This window comes from Myxocyprinus asiaticus, chromosome 8 (assembly GCF_019703515.2).
Source record: "Myxocyprinus asiaticus isolate MX2 ecotype Aquarium Trade chromosome 8, UBuf_Myxa_2, whole genome shotgun sequence".
Taxonomy (NCBI): Eukaryota; Metazoa; Chordata; class Actinopteri; order Cypriniformes; family Catostomidae; genus Myxocyprinus; species Myxocyprinus asiaticus.
In genome coordinates, this window is record NC_059351.1 from 44,973,451 (window position 1) to 44,995,000 (window position 21,550).

Here is a 21,550-nt window from a genome sequence, read left to right on the forward strand (position 1 = left end):
CCATGCCTCTAGCTGAGTGTGCTTTAACACCAATTGGGCAAATCTTACCCTGTGACTCATATGCCAGGGCAATTGCATCAACGATCCAGTGAGAAAGTCTTTGCTTGGAGATGGACATTTCTTTCATGCATCCTCCATAGCACACAAAGAGCTGATCAGACAGTCTGAACTGGTGGGTGCGCTCAACATATGTGTGTAGCGTCCGCACAGGGCATAACAAATGCAAGGATGGTTCCTCATCCGAATTAAATGAAGGAGGGAAGAAAGCTTGAAGGTGAACCACCTGCACTCTGAAAGGCGTGGTTAGAACCTTAGGCACATAGCCTTTTCTGGGTTTGACAGTGGCTTTTGAAAGACCAGGCCAAATTCCAGACATGAATTGATAACTGATAGTGCATGTAAGTCACTGACCCATTTTACTGAGGCCAGAGCCAGCAGTATTGTGGTCTTAATGGAGAGCATGCGCAAATCAACAGAGTCCAAAGGCTTGAAGGGGGGTCCTGCGAGCGCTTTTAGGACCAAAGTTAATTCCCAGTTTGGGACTGTAGCCAGCTGAGGTGGATTTAATCGCCTTGTGTGACACCTCGCTGGTAAAAGGCAGGAGCTGTCCAAGGTGCTAGAGTAGCTATACAGCGGCGAGATAAAGTGATACGCATGCACCCATGGCGCCAAGCATGTTGTGGCACATGGCGTTTGAGCCAGCACTGAATAGGTCTCATGTGTAAAAGACCTAATGGAATGACCGCGGATGCTGCCGCCATAAACCCCAATGCTTTTTGAAGCCACTTCAGTGGAAGTGTTCTCCCCAGTTTGAACTGAGACAGACACTGTAGAAAGGCCTGAACACGCTCGTTTGTGAGGTGCACGTGCCCGCTCACGGAGTCAAGGTGGGCTCCCAAAAAGGAGATTTGTTGGTTGGGGGAGAGCGTGCTCTTTTTTCACAAGGAGATTGTGCATTTCAGATCGTAACATTGGCGCATCTTCGGCCGAAACCATGGAAGACAGAATGCTGTTGAAACGGGGTGGCCGGCGTGCAAATTGGATCATATACCCATGTTGATCGTTTTTAGCACAATCTAAAATACCCATAAGGGCTCGCCACGCGTCCACGTAACGGGACAGAGGGCAATTTGGTTTGTTCATTGTATGATATAATATGCAACTCACCAGTGGGAAGCGGTTGTGCATAGCGTATGGCCTTTGAAGAGGAAAAGAGCTCTTTATTGAGAATGTGTTAGCATCTCGTGCATGTGCAACTTTTTTGCATTTATTGAATTTTTTATTGCATTCATACAAATGTGAGACACAGAAACAACATTTTGAACAATATTGTGAATAGCAATATTCCTTTCCCAACAACCAACAGTGGGGAGATGGGGAACAGAATTGAATTGCCAATGGCCTGTGCAGTGACTTTCATGGCATGCAGCGCTAAGTCCGTAGCGGTGCGGAGCTCTTTGAATGTCTCTGGATCGTAGTCTTGCTCGTCCATTTGCATGAGGAGCTTGGCTTGAAAGACCTGGAGCACTGCCATAGCGTGGAGTGTTGAACTAGCTTGGCCTGCCGCTAAGTATGCTCTTCCAGCCAGTACGGACATCAGTCGACAGGGCTGGGAAGGATGAATAGGGTGTGATTTCCATGCCCTGCTACTCGCTGGGCAGAGGTGTGCTGCTACCACCGCCTCCACAGGGGGTAGTTGGGCATAACCATTTTCTTCCCCGTGATCCACATTAGAGAAGATGTAATCGCTGCGCGGGCAAGCTGAATATGGCGCACGCCAGGATTTTGACAGTTCATTATGAACTTCAGGAAGAACGGGGCAGATCTACGAGACACGGTCTCTTGACGGCATCTGGACTGCAGGAACCATTCATCAAGGCGAGAGTGTGCATATACACATATACACACAATATACAATATACAATTGCTTTATAAGGATACACAACTCCTGCTGAAGCGCTGCAGGTAATCAGGATACTGAAGCGGCCCGTTCACCAACGAAGCCTCAAGCAGCGAGGCGGAGTGATGATCGCTGGAGCACTGCAGGGGAGCGGAGAGTGTTCTCGTTGCTGTGAAGATCCTGCCCGCTGACTTGTGTAGTCGATGGCGAAGCAGTAGAGGGCTTCTAGATGAGAGATGAATCGCTGTCGTGAAAGAAGAATATTGAATGGTGTTTCCGCACCTACTTTTACAGCAGACAGCTTTGTGCCTAAAAAGGCGGGGCTCAAACACCATAGCCAATATTAGAATATTGGCGTTATTGTAGAGAGGTTTCAACTAGGTCATGTGGAAGGACACTCCCCATATGCGTTAGCACGCAATGTCAAGTGTACTGAGTCCTAAGGGAACAAAAAACATCCAGTGAGGGGCAGTTCTGCAGATGGAAACGCCTTGTTGAAGAGGTGTCAACAGAGAATGGCCAGACTAGTTCGAACTGACAAAATCTATGGTAACTCAGATAACCGCACTGTACAACTGTGGTGAGAAGAATAGCATCTCAGAATGCTTTTCTGAGATGCAGGTTGGCACTGTTTTGGCGGCACGAGGGGGACCTACACAATATTAGGCAGGTGGTTTTAATGTTGTGGCTGATCGGTGTATATATATATATATATATATATATATATATATATATATATATATATATATATATATATATAGTATTAAAAAAATTCCATTGTGAGCAAGGATGACATATGGACCAGGCCAATGGGGCCAGTAACAGCGAGAGGCCCAATACATGAATGAATACAGATGAACAGCGCTCGAATGTGTGTCTGTTTGCACAGTGGGAATACAAGTGAATTGTTATCTGTTATATCTTTTGAACACCTAATCACAATTTTAATGTTGTGTACCACTAACGGCACATTTTTTTTTTTTATTTTATTTTTTTTTGTAATGTAGTTATTTGCGCACGTGTGTTCACAATGGTAACTGAAACCTTATATTTTCTAAATTTGTGACTTTAAATCTCACAATTTCGACTTTATCATATTCGCAATGTGATTTCCTGTTATTTAGATATATTTTACAGTAGTGACAAGAGGGGGTCTCCAAAAGGTTGCTGCCCCAGGGCATTGCATGGTTAGGTACCGCATTTTCAAAATAACCCAGATTACAGTAAAACAGTTACTTTGGTGGCACCATGGTAGTGATGTTATCAGATCTGTGATTTTTACTATGAACTGAATGATTACCATATCCACGTACCATGACATTTATTTATGCATGTACTCCAAGGTGCTTCAAAGAATACTTTTTTGATCTGTAATTTTATTTTTATTTTTTCATAATTTGATTTAGTTTCAGTTAAGCTTAACAAATAGTACAGAAGGGATGACACCAGCCCACTTATTGTTTCTAGATTCTAGTGAGTGACTCAGAAGAGGTGCTCTGTGCTTCAGTGTGCACACATGTAGACTTTGACTGTAACAGTCTCTCTGCGTGTTGTTTAATAGTTCAGTAAGGTATATGACGCGATAGTTTCAGCGTCATGATTCAGAATCATGACTCATGCTGTTTTTTTTTTTTTTTTTTTTTTTTTGTTTTTTTTCAGCCCGTGCCCCTTAATAATAAAGTCTGAACACATCCACATCCGGGTAACGTCAAGTATCGCCTCAATGGAGGGAGGAAGCGCCAATACACTCACAGCCACGCGCAGCATCTGACCTGAGATCAGTGTGATCACATTTCATCCATCACAGACAAACACAACACATATGTTCTTGTTCCTATATCATTCTTTGAAGGTGCAAACAGAGAGCAGGGAGTTTGTGAGTTACAAACCCATAATGTCTATTGCAGATATACGCGTTTGAGTCAGTCACTGTTCAGTTCGCTCACACACGCTCATTTCTCTGACGTTTTGCCCAGCACGCTCACACACACTCTGCTGGCGTGATCAGAAAGGCTGCTCGCTACACAACCAAAGCAGCAGCAGCAGCAGCAGCAGAAGAAGACACAAAATTGCATCGCAGTACTGTAAGTATTCAACATTTGCTTCACATTTAAGACACGGAAGAAGCGTTTTGGAAGTGTTCGGTGTCCTTTGTATCGTTTGAAAGAACGAATTGGTATAAACACTAATGTGGTGTTCATAGACTAGCGTTTGTGTGTCTTTTATTTTGGTGTCGCGCGAGAATAAGCTCAACGTACGCCCAATTTTCCGCATGTCGGGCTTGTTTTTTGGTAACAGGGTTGACAAACGGAGAGTTAAAAGCCCAGGTGGAGTGTGTACACGTGTGTGTGTGATCTGCTTTTATTATTACATTGTATTGTTCTATTTGAATGTGACGTTCTGTTTGCTTGTTACATTGTAGCCGTGCGCTGTTCGGCGCCCTGTGTCACGCTGTAGTTCTGCTGATGTTTATTTTGAACTGAGTGAACAGGCCTTACGCAGTCTGATCACACCACTGCAAGGCCTTTTCACTCAATTCAACTGAAATACCAGTAGAGCTTCAGCAGATCTTGCACTGGAAGGTCTGTTCACTCACTTCAGCTTGCATTTAAATACAATTATATATAACACCAACAGCAATTCTTTCAGGTGGATCCCAGTTGTTATGATGTGCTGCCTGCTTGAAAAACGAAAGTCACAAATCTGATGCCTTCAGCCTGACTTGACATGACACGGCTTTTGTTTTGGTATAATTACTAGTATATTTAATAGTGATTTTAGCATATCCCACCTTGTTGACTGTATCTAACAAAATTGTTAGAATTTTTAAAATATTAGCCTAGTTGGATCGATATTCATTTTGCGTCTGACATTGTAGACTACATTTGTCAAACTCAGCCATTCAACCTCATTATCAAAGTTATTTATTAAAACATTTCATTTTATTATTATAAAAAAAAAAAACATCTCAATCCTCAATCACTACAAACCAAGGTTTTGTCCCTACTGTTCTGTTTTTTATTATTATTTTAATTTTTTTATGGTAATTTTAATGTTTATTGTTTATTGCTAGAATAATAAGAGATTCACTGTTTATGCATTTATTTAGACATGTTCCAAAATTTGGTAACATGTTTGCTAAAAAAAAAAAAAAAAAAAAAGGGCCTCAATTAAAACAGTGCATATAATAAATAACAAATGTAATATTTTAAAAATAATTATTAAATAATAAATATAATACATTAAGTTTGACCTTCTAAGGTGGACAAATATTTTCTTAAGAAATGTTATTCTGAAAGAAATATTCTGAAAGAGTTTCAACCCCTATTTTGTCCCCTACTCAAGGAAATGGCAATAATAACCCTCATTTTAGTTACTGAATAGTAATATTTAATTGCATTTGTGTGTTGTGTAGTAATTGTCATGACTAGTAGATAATTAACAGCTACATTTCTTTTAGAGGAATTCTCACTGATTTCTAATTAAGTTTTATATCTGTTTCACCCTTCCTCTTCAAAAGTTTTACTGTGCCATGTATTATTTATGTATGTCCAGTAATGAAAAATAATTCCATTTCATTGCTATTATATTATTTTCTAGTTTCGCTGCAGATGGGTGTTGGGTAAAGGAATAATTCAGAGACCGTAAACAATGGTGGAGTTTTAATTTTTTTTATTTTTTTTTAATTGTAAACATCCTCTACAGAAAAATTATCAATACTGTAAGTAAGGTTGCACGGTATACCAGTACTAAAGAGATATTGCGATATCCAAAATTTTTAAATGGTACGATATCATCTTGTTGTTATTTTCGGTACCATATTAAAGTATGCCGCTATCAGCAATATGAAATGTAATGTCAGAGATTTGACATTAAATAAAAGACCATTTGAAAATAATAATAAAAAATCCTCTATATGGCTGATCACTAAACAGCAGAAGGATGTCATTTAATGGAATAATATAGTCACTTGCACTGCACACAACAGTAGGAATTAGAGGCTCCGTCCTGCTCTGTCCTCTCCTTCACACACACACAAACGCAACACACACTACTAATGCTTGATTTTCATGAAGTGTGTCCAATAGTATCTATCTGCAGAGCCACAGATCAGTGTGTTGAGTGTATAAACTGCTGTGAACTCTATAATGAACTCTTTTTCCATTGCAGCTCGGAGATTTCAGCTCACGAGTCACGGGAAACTTGATATAACGAACTCTTCACAAACAGGAAGAACTTCAAAGATCTGATTACGTGAAATTTAAGACATTATGATAGAAAAATATCACTACTGTATAAAAGTGTAATATTCAAAGCAGTCGTAATACTCATAGTAACATTAATATAATATTAAATTGTTATATTTTTATCTGTAAGCAATATCACATAAGCAGGTGTATTGAATATCAGTATGTTTTGATTCAGCCATGGCAGCCTTTTGCCTCAGGTAATCAGATTGTTTTCATTTAATGTTGTCATTAATAATGTAAAGCTCTGTTCTGCATCTTTTTATTTTTTACCAAAAATTATATATATATATATATAAAATATACAAAATATATTAGTTGAAAAGTATTATATTTTCATTTGGTTAAAGCTGTACACACAGTATGTATTTGATCATAACATTTAATTAAAACATTTAACATGGAATCCAGAAAACAGAAAAGGCATAATTTGTATCTATAAGACTTTATGCAGTTCTTTAAGACAAGTCATTTTCTGTGAAATTTCATCAAAAATCTGAGTTTTTTTAAATTTGTTGCCTAAGTATCAAGTTGGTATCGATACCTAAGCCAAAATTTTGGTATCGGAGCAACCCAAATTGTAAGTAGTGGTTGACTGATATGTTTTTATTTCTAATGTGTGATGATAAAATTAAATGAGCTATTATATTATGCTATTTAATTGAAGTGCACAAATATATATATTTGAAAGCATTATTTTTTATTGTACATTTTAATAAACAAGTCTGTTGGTAGCAACTACTTCGGTACTTCTGCGAATGTTTTCCGAACATGGTTTTCGGCTGATCCTGATCTCAAAATGGCCTAATATTGGCCAATACAGGGGTCTGTCACTAATTGGATGTGTTGAATGGCCCCTGACTGCAGCATTGATATAAGGAGATTATGATCGAAGAGAGCAGCTGCGGGCAGGTGAAGGGGAAGTTCTCACTGCTGAGGCTGGAAGAGTGGACTCTATAATAATAATAATTTATAATTTTATCACACATTATACATTTGCACATATACAGTGAAATTCCTTTTTTTCACATATCCCAGCTAAGCTGGGGTCAGAGTGCAGGGTCTAGGACTTGCACGCATTTTGCTTGGGTTATTAGCTCACAGGATTACCAGTCACAAGTTACACTGGGTCTTCTTGGAAAAACTGAATATTCCCATCGTTAGAGTTGTGCGATTTTTGTTGCTGCTGAAAAGTGTCCACAACTTCCAATTCTGGTGGTCAAAATGTTTTGATTTTGACAATGATCAGTTTATTGAATCAAATCATGACTAATTGTTTGGTGACATAACTTGTATTAGTTAGTTGTATTAGTGGATAACCAAATGACTAGAGGGTTTTTTGGGTGAATGTTGAAAATTGTGACTTTGTTAGACTGAGTATGTCATTATGAATTTACAATTCAAAATTGAGTGTGTAATTTTTTTCAAGATTAAAATACCTCCCAGCTTAATCTGTATCTGTAAGTAAGTCATTTCTAGGTTGATTCCCTCAAAGAGTGAACACTGTGGCTCTGTGAGACTATCAAACATCTGTTTGTTTGAGGGTCCCGTCCAGCCTGACACAGCAACATTGGCACAACCATTGATTTTAGTTTGGGGCAGGACTGTCTATTTGTAGACCAATGGCAGATGTGTTTGGGAAAATCGTTTGAAAACAATTACTGGTTTTGAAATTCTATTAATGCTAGAGAGTACACACCACCTTTAAGGTCACAATTAATTGGCCATCTCAAGACCCAGGTATACTTTTACATTTTTGTGCGTTCCGGATCGGATCACGCCTGGTCGACAGCACTGCCTTTCAAAGTATATGAACTTATTCGACACATGCACACTACGACTGCTTTGCATATACTCTTTTAGTACAGTCAATGGCAGGCGCATTCACGAACAGACGAGGTCTGTCAGTGTTTTGAGAAAATCTGTGCCGTACATGAACTGTGCTGATGATGGAATTTTCATCACACATACAGTGTGCGGAGCGATCAGCAGCATGGACAACCAAAGTGTACTTTTTCAGTGGGACATTTATTTAGACCTCATGAAATTAAAATGTCACATTTTGTATTTTATTTTTTTCTCCCCAATTTGGAATGCCCAATTCCCAATGCGCTCTAAGTCCTCATGGTGGCGTAGTGACTAACCTCAGTCCGGGTGGTGGAGGACGAATGTCAGTTGCCTCCGTGTCTGAGACGTTAATCCGCGCATCTTATCACGTGGCTTGAGCGCGTTACCTTGGAGACCTAGTGCGTGTGGAGGCTTCACGCTATTCTCAGCGGCATCCACACACAACTCACCATGCGCCCCACTGAAAGCGAGAACTACATTATAGCGACCACGAGGAGTTTAACCCAACGTGACTACCTACCCTAGCAACCGGCCCAATTGGTTGTTTAGGAAGCCTGACTGGAGTCACTCAGCACGCCCTGGATTCGAACTTGCGACTCCAGGTGTGGTAGTCAGCATCTTAACTTGCTTAGCTACCTAGGCCCCCCACATTTTATATTTTGTGTATTAATACCTCTTAAGCTGAAGCATTAATGCTTGTTACAGTAAACATTAAGTAAAGCTGTTGTATTCCTAAAGGAAATGTATGAAATGGTCTTTCTCCTGTTTGAAGGGAGTACTGTTTGGTAGCAGCACTGCTTTTAATTTAGAACTCAGTTTGAACACCAAGAGAAAAAAAAAATCAATATATAGAACTTCTTCTTTCAAGTTTGTGCAAGTGTTTCCTGTGAGCTTTGTAAACTCAAAGAAAGTTCAAGGAACAGAACTTGTGCGGTCTAATTTATGTGATATTTCTCAGTTAAATAAATGTTTGAGGGAATGATTTCCTCTAAACCTAGGTAGACTTTGCCTTCTGCCATTGTCTGTTGTCGTGACAGCCGCGTGAATGTCATTAGCCATGGTTGTCTTTCAGGGCAAGAGTCCCTTAAGATTTTAGAGAAGAGGGCAATCAAACCCATTGACCCATGTCCATGTTTTTCACACTTTCTCTCACATTGTTGTTTCAGGTCCTGAGGAGAGAACCCTACGGCTGCTACCATGCCACTATTTGGTAAATCTCACAAGAACCCCACAGATATTGTGAAAACTCTGAAGGACAACCTGTCCATCCTGGTGAAGCAGGACAAGAAGACCGATAAGGTATGAGTTTTGTTAAGTTGTTGTTAACAATCTCTGTGCTTACAAAGGTCCACTGTATAAGTGAGGGGGAAAATCGGACTGATCTCGCAGTGAAATTGGAAACAGTAGGTTGACATTTCTTTTGGTAAAATCGGTCTGTGCTTACTGAAATTCAAAACACTGCTCCCAGTGGGCAAAACAGTAAGTGTTGTTGGGCGTATGGGCACGTGTGAGTTCTCTTGTCCTGGTGAAATGTCCACGGAGGGGTGCCAAAAGTGAGTTGTGAAGCGAGTTGTTTTCAACTGTTTAGGCTGTAATGCAGTGAAGAGGAATGCTTATTTTATAAACTATACCCGCCAACCCAAACCTAATCTAACCATCTGTGGAGTAAAAATGTAATGTTACTGGGAAAAATGTAACCTTTGAATCTCTCTCGTCACTGATTATGCGAACGCCATTACTTCCTGGATTCAACATGGATTCCAAACCCTTGTCTCCCATGCTGCTGAGGCAACGTACTTCCGGTTGCGCCACATGGGAAGGTAAACATGCTGGCATAATGTGTCCTATTCTAGGAAACATGCCGACTTCCCGTGTGATCATGTTGGAAAAATCTATATTTCGAAGTATTGTGGTATTTTCCTCATGATACTGTATTGATATTCTAGGATGAAGAACCAATATTTTTAGTTACATTTCTTATGTAATTTATAATTTTTTTGTTTTACTGACACTGATGTGTCTATGCTTTACGCTGCTTTTTTGGCTCTACAAAAAAAGTAAAGCAGTAAGTTCAGCACTTGTAACGCAAAACAAAGAAATCCAGTGAACTTTTATGATAAACAAGTGAGTGAAAGATTGCAATCATCAGGTTTTAATCGCAATACACTAAACATAAGAATTGCAATATAAAGGTATTGCGAGCCAAATATCAACAACACTATGGCCAGGTCCCTGCTGGTTCCCACCCCTAGTTTACTGCTCGGTCAATAAAAGCTTGCTGTTTTTCCTACCTATCCACTTCTTTGCCAGGATCTCATTCTTTCATTATCTATCCCCAGCTGTTCCAGAGGCTCTAATATGATTGTATAATGAATTTGACTATTGAGTATTGTTGCTCTTGGTTTGCCAGGAATGGGTCTCTTCAACCTGAATATCAGGCTTCATATCCTCAGAATCAGGTTTCTTTCTACTGCTGATTCATTCCATTGTGTTTTTGCATTTTGCATTTGCTTTTTCAGAAAGACGGGGCCTGGCCCCAGGCAAATTAGCATTTGAAACCAATCAGTGCACTAGATCAGATAGTGAGTTTGTTTCAGCAGTGGAGGTGATTGGGTGTTTTATTGGATGGCAGAGCATGCTGAGATAATCATCTCACTCTTATGCTCTGTGTTTATATGGACATGCGTTTTGAGCATCTGATATGACTATATGATTGCACAATGATTTCAGCATCCGATAAACTTTCATTTGGTTAATTCAAGCCCTTTTTTTTTCCACAATGCATATTGTTGCAAAGCAGCTTTATGGACAATAGTGCCTTAATGCTGTCACTCACCTTTCCCCAAAAATCAATACAGGTTAAGTTAAATCAACAGCATTGTTGGAGTAATGTTGAACAACACAAAACTTAATTTCACCTCATCTCTCCTTTAAAAAAAGCAAAAATCTGGGTTACAGTGAGGCACTTACAATGGAAGTGATTGGGGCCAATCCGTAAACATTAAAATACCCAGTTTAAAAAGTACAGCCACAAGACTTAAACAGTATGTTTGTTAATATGATTTTAATGTGATAAAATCACTTACTAACCTTTTGTGTAAAGTTTTATTCAATTTTACAACTTTGTCACCATAATGGTAAGGCACCGTAATGCCTGAAACCCTAAAACTGTAAAATGACTAAAAACAACGATTTAACAATTTTACAGCTCAAATAATACACGAGTTTTAATAGAAGAATTAATGTAAGTGCTTTTATAAAATTATAAGCTTCTTAATTTTTTTGTGGTAATCAACATTATGCCACAAATGCTGTCGGTTGAGCTTAAAGGGTTAGTTCACACAAAAATTGTAATTCTCTCATCATTTACTCACCCCCATGCCATCCCAGATGTGTATGACTTTCTTCTGCAGAACACAAATTAAGATTTTTAGAAGAATATGTCAGCTCTGTAGGTCCATACAGAAGTGAATGGTGATCAGACCTTTGTAGCTCCAAATATCACAGACAGTCAGCATAAATGTCATCCATATGACTCTGGTGGTTAAATTAATGTCTTCTAAAGCGATACGATTGCTTTTGGTGCAAAAAAAAAAAAAAAAAAGAGATCAATATTTAAGTACTTTTTAACTATAAACTATTGTGTCCGGTAAGCAGCAGTATACACGTTCACCAGAACGCTGAATTCTCGTGGTCTATCGTGATGTATTCACGTTGGCATGTTACAGATGTAATCTCACGTTCTTTTCTCAGTTGACACATCCTGGATAAGCACACAAACGCACCAGTGTGGGTAAACGGATATAAATACAGATCTAAACCAAAACCAACTAAGCTTCTGTACAGCGTTCCTCCTACTCACTTGAAAACAGCGCTGTTCTCGATCGTTTCGCTTTAGTCGTATAGATGACATTTATGCTGACTATATGTTCTTTTTGGAGCTTCTAAGTTCTGATCACCATCCACTTGCATTTTTCTGTTTTTCTTCAAATGTGTTCTGATAAAGAAAGAAAGTCATACACATTTGGGATGGCATAAGGGTGAGTAAATGATGAGAGATTTTTCATTTTTGAGTGAACTATTCCTTTAACTTGTGTTTAACCCAGAATGTTCCTTTTTAATTTACAAAGAATTTTCATGTTGCATGACTTATTAAATACCCCATGACATCAAAATTAAATTTATGGCTTTTAGTCCTTGTCTATTAGCTTTGAGGCCATTTACGCATTAAAATATGAGCATTTAAAATTTACAGTCTTTTTTCAGTCTGGATGATGGACCAAAAAATATTAATGACTCATTTAGATCACAGGGGTGTATGCGAATTGTTTTTTTCTGTTAGCTAAATAAAACTTTATCCTCATGGAATAGACTCTAAATTAGTGTTGTCACGGTACCAAAATTTCAGTAGTCGTTACCGATACCAGTGAAATTTCATTGTTTTCGATACCAATTTCAATACCACAGCAAAAATATGCTAATATTATAATTTGCTATTGAACACACCAGTATTTTTTTTGTTATTTTATAATAATTTTAATTATAGTTTAATAATTATTATTATTTTACATGTGCTGTATGGTTCACAGTGGATTAGTGCTCTGTTCTGTCATCTGATACAACGTGAATGATTCTCGATGTCTGGAGAGTTTCTAGTGGATGAGCGGTCGGATTTAGACATTCATTTAAAGTACGCAGCTTATCCACAGTAAGATTGCAGCATGTAGCGGTTTAATAAATCACACTAGGACGTCACGATTTTAATTTGATTAATTGTCCATTTCAATGTACAAGGAGTAACAGAGTATGCATTCAAAATAAGCCTGTGAGCATTTTAAGCAGTCGTGTGTCAGTCATTCTGCACATTGGTACCGGATAGAGACGGTGCTTGGTACTGCAAAAACACTAGTATCATTACATCTTTTTTTATTTTAGTATTGACTTGGGACCGAAGTACCAGTACTTTTGACAACACTACTCTAAAGTCCATTTAGAGTCCACTCAATTAGAGACCTAAAGGTTCCTGGAAGTGCTAATATTAGTAGTGCGAATAGAAAGATCTCAGAGAGGTGGGAATATCTATCCTCTGCCCGACCTCTCGTTCATTTTCACTTGCCTGCTAAGGCCTTTTCCAGCAGCCCCATGCTAAAGGCAAGTGTTTGAAGTGCTGGGAACCTGCTGATTGTTATTCGGAGGGCCTGGGGCTCTTTCAGCTAGAGGAAAATCCATATGCTCCACCACACTTCCACAACGTCAAACTGAGCAGTTTCAGAAGCTGATAAATAGCTATTGATGTATAATGAGCTTACATGTGAAATTAACCATAATCCTTTCTTTTTTTGGCATTCAGGGAGATATAGGGCATTGATACTTACCATATGCTGTTCACTGTACACGTGCATTTTTCCATGTACATTGTCATTAGCATTATTATAAAAGCCCATGCTGTCATACAAAGGTAAAACGTAGTAACTACGCCTGCAATGCAAAAGAAAAATGGCTTTGAAGTAACTTTAGTGTGAGTTTTGTTGTTACTGGAATTTACAGTCTCCATTTTCCCTGAATCTGAGCATAGTTGAGCCAAACCTGCCAAACCAAACTGTTTTGACAATGTGTAATTGCTGTGTTTTGCCTTTGCACAGCAGCATGCCTGAGGTGTATTAAACTTAACATGTTTTGCAGCAATTGTAGTGAAAAGGTGTTTTTGTTGATCTGTGTTTTTCAGGCTTCAGAGGAGGTGTCAAAATGTCTGGTGGCAATGAAGGAAATCCTGTACGGCACAAACGATAAGGAGCCGCATACAGAGACGGTGGCCCAGCTGGCACAAGAGCTCTACAACAGCGGACTCCTCATCTCACTGGTGGAAAACCTGCAGGTTATCGATTTTGAGGTGAGATCCAAATTGGCCCCATTTACTTTCTTAATCAGAATTCCTGGATTTATTGTGAATGATTAACTTCCAGTTCCACTTCTGAAATGGCTTTACTTTCCTGCTGATGTCATCACGCCCTCTTATTTTTCCCCCTAAACCACCTGTCATACAGAGGCCACTTTTCACAATTCGATCAATTCAAAATTGTTAAATCTAGACCTGCCTTTTTTTTTTTCTTTTTTTTTTTTGCTGAATATCCTATTGTCCTCTGAAATATGTCACATTACAAATGTAAAATTGCTTTCAAACACTACTGAATCATGGTGATCTTGTAACCCTACAAATGACATAATTGGCAGAAAATTTTATTTGGTTTTTTAATGGAGTTGTATTTTGAAACTAGAAAAAAAAAAGGTTTTTTTATCATATTTGATACATCAGGCTTTTAAGGTCATTATCCTCCTGAGATCCAGCAAATACTTTTTGTGTAGGACTAAGTTTCTCTTAGCCCATACATGGCACAGCAGTAAATCTTGGGGTATCTTAAGAAGACTCCCGGAGATTTTTAGAGATACCATGTTTGGGAGTTTGGCCATGACAACTTCATCTCCTTGGTCTATTGAAATGAATGACATTACAATTCAGCATCTCAAATTAAATATGAATAAATATATATTAAAAAAATCAATTATTATTATCATATGCTTTTAATGCACCAAACACTACATTGATGTATTAAAAAAAAAAAAAAAAAAACCTCAATTATTAAACTTTTTTTTTTTTGGCTGGGTCTCAGGAGGTTATAGTAAGATGATGACATCATAATAGCATGCAATGTAAAACAATGAGATATTTAAATTGACAGAGCAGGCAGCATATATAAAATACATGTATCAGTTTCCACTAAATGTATATTAAAAAAATGCAAAGCCATTTTTTTTATTTTATTATTATTATTATAGTGGGCATGAAGGCAATGTAATGATGTTTGAGAGAGATACTGTACCTCAGAAGACTGTTGTATCATATTTTATGCTCACATTTCAAATGGATTTATTTTTTATAAAATAATGTACAAAATTTTAACCAAGCACAAGTTGCTTCAATTCAGCAAGTACTCATTTTTAAATATCAATAACAACATAAACGTTATTGTTACATTTACTTTACCAAAATCAGCATAGATTTCCCAATAAAAGGTCTTCTTCCAGAAGAGCACAGAAACTTTCACCTGGAGGTAGTAGACATCTTGTACATTGCTGAAAAACCTGTTGAATGTAAAGTAGTTTTTAAAAAACTTTAAAAAACCTCAAATACAGTACCTGGCCAAAAAGGTCACCGTTTAGATTTAAGGCAGTGTTATGATCTGGGGTTGCTTCAATTGGTCAAGTCTAGACTCTGCAACATTATATGGCAATAAAATGAAGTCAGCTGACTACCTGAATGTGCTGAATGACCAGGTTATCCCATCAGTGGATTTTTTCTTCCGTGACGGCACGGGCATATTCCAGGACGACAATGCCAAGATTCATGGGGCTCAAATTGTGAAAGGGAGCATGAGGAATCATTTTCACACATGAATTGACCACCACAGAGTTCTGACCTTAACCCCATTGAAAGTCTTTGGGATGTGCTGGAGAAGACTTTACGGAGTAGTTCGACTCTCCCGACATCAGTACAAGATCTCTGCCAAAAATTGATGCAACTCTGGATGGAAATAAATGTTGTGACGCTGCGTAAGGTTGTCAAAAAAATGCCACAACTAATGCATGCCATATTCAAAGCTAAAGGCGGTCCAACGAAATGGAGTATGCAATTTGTTTTTTATTTGGCCAGGCAGTGTAGGATGTGCATGAATTTATAGGGTTAAGATGCAGTTATTTGTATAACTATGTTTATAACTGTAAACATTGGAATAATGATTGACTTTGTGTGTGCAGGGTAAGAAAGATGTATGTCAGATATTCAACAACATCCTGCGCAGGCAGATTGGGACCCGCAGCCCAACAGTGGAATATTTCTGCTCTCATCAGGAAGTCCTCTTTATCTTACTCAAAGGGTGAGAGATGGCCCCTTCAGTCAGCACTTCTATAACATTGCCTTCATTTGCATAATCAGATTGAAATCAAGTAACTAGTAACTTGTTTTTGTTTCTACATATCAATACTTACGTGAACATGTGACATTTGTGCAGGTATGAGACTCCTCAGGTGGCATTGAATTGTGGGATTATGCTGCGCGAGTGTATCCGGCACGAACCTCTCGCCAAAATCGTCCTCCACTCAGAACACTTCAAAGATTTCTTCAGCTATGTGGAGATGTCCACATTTGACATCGCCTCCGATGCTTTCGCCACCTTTAAAGTGAGTGAAACGCTGCCATTTTTTTCTCTCTGTGGGTAACCAGATACTAATGCTTCCAAAGTCTTATTTAGATTTCAAAGACATTTTCAGTGGTTATTGGTATAAACTAAGTCTCTGAAAGCTTGTTTTTCTCACACTTATAGGAATACATTTTGAACTATAATTTACAGGAACTGTTTGTTGTCTTTTAACAGGACCTGCTCACGAGACACAAGGTTCTGGTGTCTGAATTTTTAGAACAGAATTACGATGAGGTAAAATGGTTGTTGTTGTTGTTGTTGTTCATGCTGATTTTTATAATAGATTTCTGGAAGCTGAGATCTTCATTGTCTCTTACTGATCTTACAGGTGTTTGATAACTACGAGAAACTCCTTCACTCTGAGAACTACGTGACCAAGAGGCAGTCATTGAAGGTGTGTTTTCAAATATATGATTTTATCATCTGGAGCATGTCCTGTCATTAATGTAATATGTTTGTGTTGTTTTGACAGCTGTTGGGCGAGCTGCTTCTGGACAGACACAACTTCACAGTGATGACACGGTACATCAGCAAACCAGATAACCTGAAGCTCATGATGAACCTGCTGAGAGACAAGAGTCCCAACATTCAGTTTGAGGCTTTCCATGTCTTTAAGGTATGATCATGCAAAAGCAATAGTTTTTGGTTACCGATGCCATTAAAGAAATGCACAATTCATAATCAGTCATGATTGATTTATTTCAGAGAGTGAAAGTATCTGATAATAGTAAGGGGGTCACAGAGATTGAGTGAGTTGGTAGAATTTTGCTGGTCATGTGATCTCAGGCTACTAATGCTTTTTGAAACATTTTCCCTGTTTAGTACTATTAATTTCTTTGTGTACACCTTTTTTTAAATATTCTACTGTATGCACCTTTTTAACTATTGAGCTATCATAGTTTGTTATTAATGAAAGTTATAACGTGTTTCCAATAGAGGTAGACCCATATATCAGTTTTACCGATTAATCGATGGCGATTAGTTGCTTTTCCATGCTGATAGTTGCTTTTTTAGTTTTTATTAGGGGTTCAAGCTCAAAGTGCTGATACCCTATTGTAATTGTAGGGTTTCACTTTTATTCTCTGCTAAAACGGATTGCGGAGACCAAACTTTGGTGGAATGGTAGTACTATTGGTCGCTACTTGGGCACATTGGCCAGTCGGAGCACTATAACAAAGGCAAACGTGTTTTGTGCCTTAACTCCTGAACCGTATGACAGACTCAGTATAACATTTCATATATCATTGGAATTCTTGGTTCAAAACGTATATCTCCGATTTCATTTCCGTTATGAAAATTTTTCTGCGATATTAGATTTTTTGCAAACCTACTTTTTCAAACTAGTCGAACTTGGCTGTTTGCTCAATCAGAACCAAACCAGTGCAGAAAGTTTTTCTGGAGTCCCAATATAAATAATGATTAAAAAATGTTGAACTGTCGATTCAGTGTCGCGGTGGCATGCCAAAACATAAGTGGCCGTGGCCACTTTTACTTAAATGCCTATAACTCTTGAACGGAATGAGATTTTTATCAATTTTGGGACATTTATGTATGGGGTCAGTCTGAGAACATCTAAACAAAATTGCACATATCAGCCACTTGGTGGCGCTATACCAATGACAAACATAAAAATAACTCTACCTTTGGTCCAGTCGACCGTGTTTTTGTCCAGGATGCCATCAAAACCTTTGGGGACACTTGCATATCTTAAAAAACATGGCCACCATTGACCAATCAAATTTCAGCAGCTATAAGTCAAGGTTAACAAATACCAATCATGACGAAATGCTGTGGGCCTTTTTGATTCTTGGCTCAAGAGGTCTATGCAAAATTTGAAAAAGATTTGCCACCAGGAGGCACTATCGCATTTTACATGTGTGTAAATGGTTGTATATTCCGTGGTGCTTCACACAGACAGACGTTATTCATATCATATGATAGATAGATCTCCTTCTTAACAGCTTTGATTGGTGTCAATCAAATTTTTGAGATTATTTTAAAAAAAAAACTATTGCAAACTAGTCTTAGGTTTTTTTCTGACTATAACAGTCAGGAATATTAAAAATAATATATGGTGATTTTACATGATGTTTCTGAAAATTACATTGCTGTATCTCTAGTATGGGTTCTTACGGGCTGTCTGAATCATGCTTAGTGTCTTGTAACACATTCACTTTAAGGCCCTATGATGCTTGAACCCTGATAATTGCTGCTTGCAGCTATATTTATTATTATTCCTCCATGTTCCTCTGTGGCCGGTGCTGGAGGGTTCTACAGTTAAATGCATTTGTTCTACTGTATAACAGTGGCCTCTAGAGGTGAGATAAAAACAATCATGTGGGGATTTCCTGTATCTTAATCTATAGTTATAGAGTCCCCCGTTATACACTAAATCTTAATTTATTACTGGTTGTTGTTATTGGGATTTTGGTTGAATAAAAACTACATCTGGGATTTAATTTTGGATTCTTGTTACCTACATGTCGGTGCCCTACTGTCATAGTAAGGAAAGACTATAAATTCTATAAATGTATTTGAAAAAAATATTGGCTGATTAATCTGTTATTGGCCTTTTCCACCACCATAATTATGATATTGCAAAATCCACTATCGGTCAACATCTAGTTTCCAACTCTTCTTGCATGTTTCCTTGAAACAGATGTATAGAATTTTATGGAATTGTAAGAAGCTTGTTTTGTTTGTTTTTATTTTCTCAGGTGTTTGTGGCCAATCCAAATAAAACCCAGCCCATCGTAGACATTCTTTTGAAGAACCAGACAAAACTCATCGACTTCCTTAGCAACTTTCAGAAGGATCGCACAGACGACGAGCAGTTTAACGATGAAAAGACGTACCTCGTCAAACAAATACGAGACCTAAAGAAGCCAGCTTCCTAAACTTTAGCATTGCAGTATTAGAAAATAAAGCAAAAAAAAGAAAAATCACAAAAAAATATATTAACAATAATACTTCTATTTAAAATCTTGAAAAAACTGTCTTAGTTACGAGGCTTACAGAAGATGGTTTCTGATTCATTGATGTTCTCTTTTCTGATTTACTTTTTCATGTTTTATTATTATTATTGCAAACTCTTGTGCCATGAATAGTATGTTTTAAAAGCTAGCATCAGCCATTTTTGATTACAGGAAGAACTGCCTAATAACAAAAAAAACAGGAAGTACAGATTCATTTCTGATGTTTTTCACATACTTTGTGGCACCAAGTTTTGCTATGCTAGTGGAAGAGGTTCAGTTAGATGGAAATTGCTGGAAGAGAGGTGAAATTCACAATTTATTTATAAGCTGTTGATTTGCTAACTGCACTAATATTCATACTTGCATTCCTTTCATCATTCTCAGGCATCAATATGGCTTACATTCACTTTTATTTCATTAGCCTGTTCTTTAAAACACTACAAACCTGATCATTTCTTCCCTGTTCTCTTTATTCTGATTTTTTTTTTTAATATATATTTTTGTTTTTTATAAGAATGATTTGGAAAGATTTCATTTATCAGTATTTTAATTATTGTGCTTCAAAAAAGTCTTCATGTACATATTGAGTTGGCACCAGGCCATTTTTGATTGCATGAAGCAAGCTTCATTATTTTATATACTTTTGTTGGATGATGTTTACCTATGTATAAGAAAGACAAAAAGTTGATTTTTAAGGTGGTTGCCATTTTAGAAGAATCTAGAAAAATCAACTTTGGCACTGTTTAGGATCTTTTTTTTTTTTAAGCGAACTGGTGTATATTCCAACTTGTAGATTTCATGTAGGTCTATAAAATTTCTATACTATAGTACTTTAGTATTGAGCACACCATAGTAATACTATAGTATACTTAGTGCTATAGTATGTTTTACTTTATTACTGAGGTACTAAAGTAATTTTCATACTGTAGTACAATATACATTTCTATGCTATAGTATTCCTGTTACTGTAGTAACTAGTATTTTGTGCTATAACCCATAATGATTTTGACAGACAACAGAAGTAGATTGTTGCATAGTTGAAACAAGATTAAATGAGGACGCAGATGTACAAACAGGTGCCTTTTGTTCTTGAGTTGTTAATTTACTCTTTTGATCTTTTTATTTTAGAAGAAATATTGGAAGGGGGAGCTTAATTTCTTTATTATTTTTAATATGTTCTCATTGAGCATATTTAGCTTGATTAAGCAATGAACCTCTTTAACTCACTATATTTGAGTTATGCTGTTGAAAAAAAATGCATTAAATTTCATTCCTTTACTGTTGATTCTATTGATTGTCTTTAGTTTTATGGGTTGAAATATGCTTCGGTGGTGTTGACCCATTAAAGAGCATTCATGTTCTCATTCAACAAGGATTTACTGTAACCAACTTTTCGTCTTTGGGAAAAATACATTTGGACTGAAATAGGGAGTAAAACTTTGAGAAAGGTTGAAAAATGAACAAGCTCTTTCATTGCTTCACACTGCGCAAGATCAAGCAATCTAAGTGATAAGCAACTATTATCAGACTTAAATATATTCAGTAGATTTGGCTCAGATGGATATACTTTTATTAGCAGCTACAGAAAAAAGACGTCAAACCATCTGTTCATAATATTTTAATTTCAACATTGAATTTTCAATTGCAGTTTGCCTCTGAAATGCTAATAGTACCATATCCTCAATAAAGATGAACTGAAGCATTGTTAGTATTTGACACTTTTTCAAAATATGTTTCTGATGTAAAAATCAATATGCAGTTGAGCACTTGGAACCGCTCAGAGCACCTTGTGCATTGCATGTGCAGTGAAATTCTGTACACTCTAAATAAAGAACAAATCTAAAAAAAAAAAGAACAACACATATTTAATTCCAGACCACTTTAAAACCTTTAGTGCTAGTGCAATTTATCATTTTAAAACAACCACACAAATTAAACCCACATTCTAAAAGGCATCAAATGAAATACTATTCATTAACACACTGGCAGTCCTATTCGACTACCGTAATATGACATGAAATACATTTTTCTTTTTTTACACTTTTAAATAAGCCCAAATAAAGTTGATTAGCATATGCAATACTCACTCTGCATGATGCAAACAGGTTAAACATGAACTGTCCCTTTCAAATCCTAATGTATTCATCACATTTGATGCCAAGCAGGCAGGAAAGCAGCAGCTTTCTTGATGTCTTCTATGAACGCAGTCGCTTATTGCACTGAAATTTGGTTTCTTCTTCTCTTCTTTGTTTCAAGCAGCCATCTGCAATTTAAACACCCAAAATCTCTATAAAATCACTAATTCACTTTATTAACTGGACTCTG

General features: G+C 37.4%; 2 protein-coding genes across 4 annotated transcripts in view; one reads left to right on the forward strand and one right to left on the reverse strand.

Annotated features, from left to right (window-relative positions):
* The first annotated feature begins 3,672 nt into the window (after positions 1-3,672).
* LOC127445531 (calcium-binding protein 39-like) lies at positions 3,673-19,222 on the forward strand. 2 transcript variants are annotated; one of them, XM_051705687.1, is made up of 10 exons: positions 3,673-3,984; positions 6,071-8,597; positions 9,162-9,294; positions 13,721-13,885; positions 15,808-15,926; positions 16,062-16,230; positions 16,425-16,484; positions 16,579-16,644; positions 16,723-16,866; positions 18,968-19,222. In XM_051705687.1, the coding sequence occupies exons 3-10, from the start codon at positions 9,193-9,195 to the stop codon at positions 19,145-19,147; spliced, it is 1,005 nt and encodes a 334-aa protein (XP_051561647.1). In that variant the 5' UTR covers positions 3,673-3,984; positions 6,071-8,597; positions 9,162-9,192; the 3' UTR covers positions 19,148-19,222. The 2 variants fall into 2 exon arrangements, with proteins under 2 accessions (XP_051561647.1, XP_051561646.1); XM_051705686.1 differs by lacking the exon at positions 6,071-8,597 and having other exon boundaries at positions 3,674-3,984.
* Positions 19,223-20,830: 1,608 nt separating this feature from the next.
* cdadc1 (cytidine and dCMP deaminase domain containing 1) overlaps positions 20,831-21,550 on the reverse strand; it is a 9,070-nt gene continuing 8,350 nt past the window's right edge. Inside the window, exons 9-10 of one of the 2 annotated variants that reach the window (XR_007898014.1) lie at positions 21,313-21,488; positions 20,831-21,064 (exon numbers count right to left, since the gene is read on the reverse strand). Coding sequence is in view for 1 of the 2 variants with exons in the window: in XM_051705680.1 (XP_051561640.1) it covers positions 21,421-21,488 (68 nt within the window). In the remaining variant the exon portion in view is untranslated. Of the gene's footprint in view, positions 21,065-21,089; positions 21,489-21,550 lie in introns of those variants that run through there. The other variant, XM_051705680.1, reaches the window with a different exon arrangement.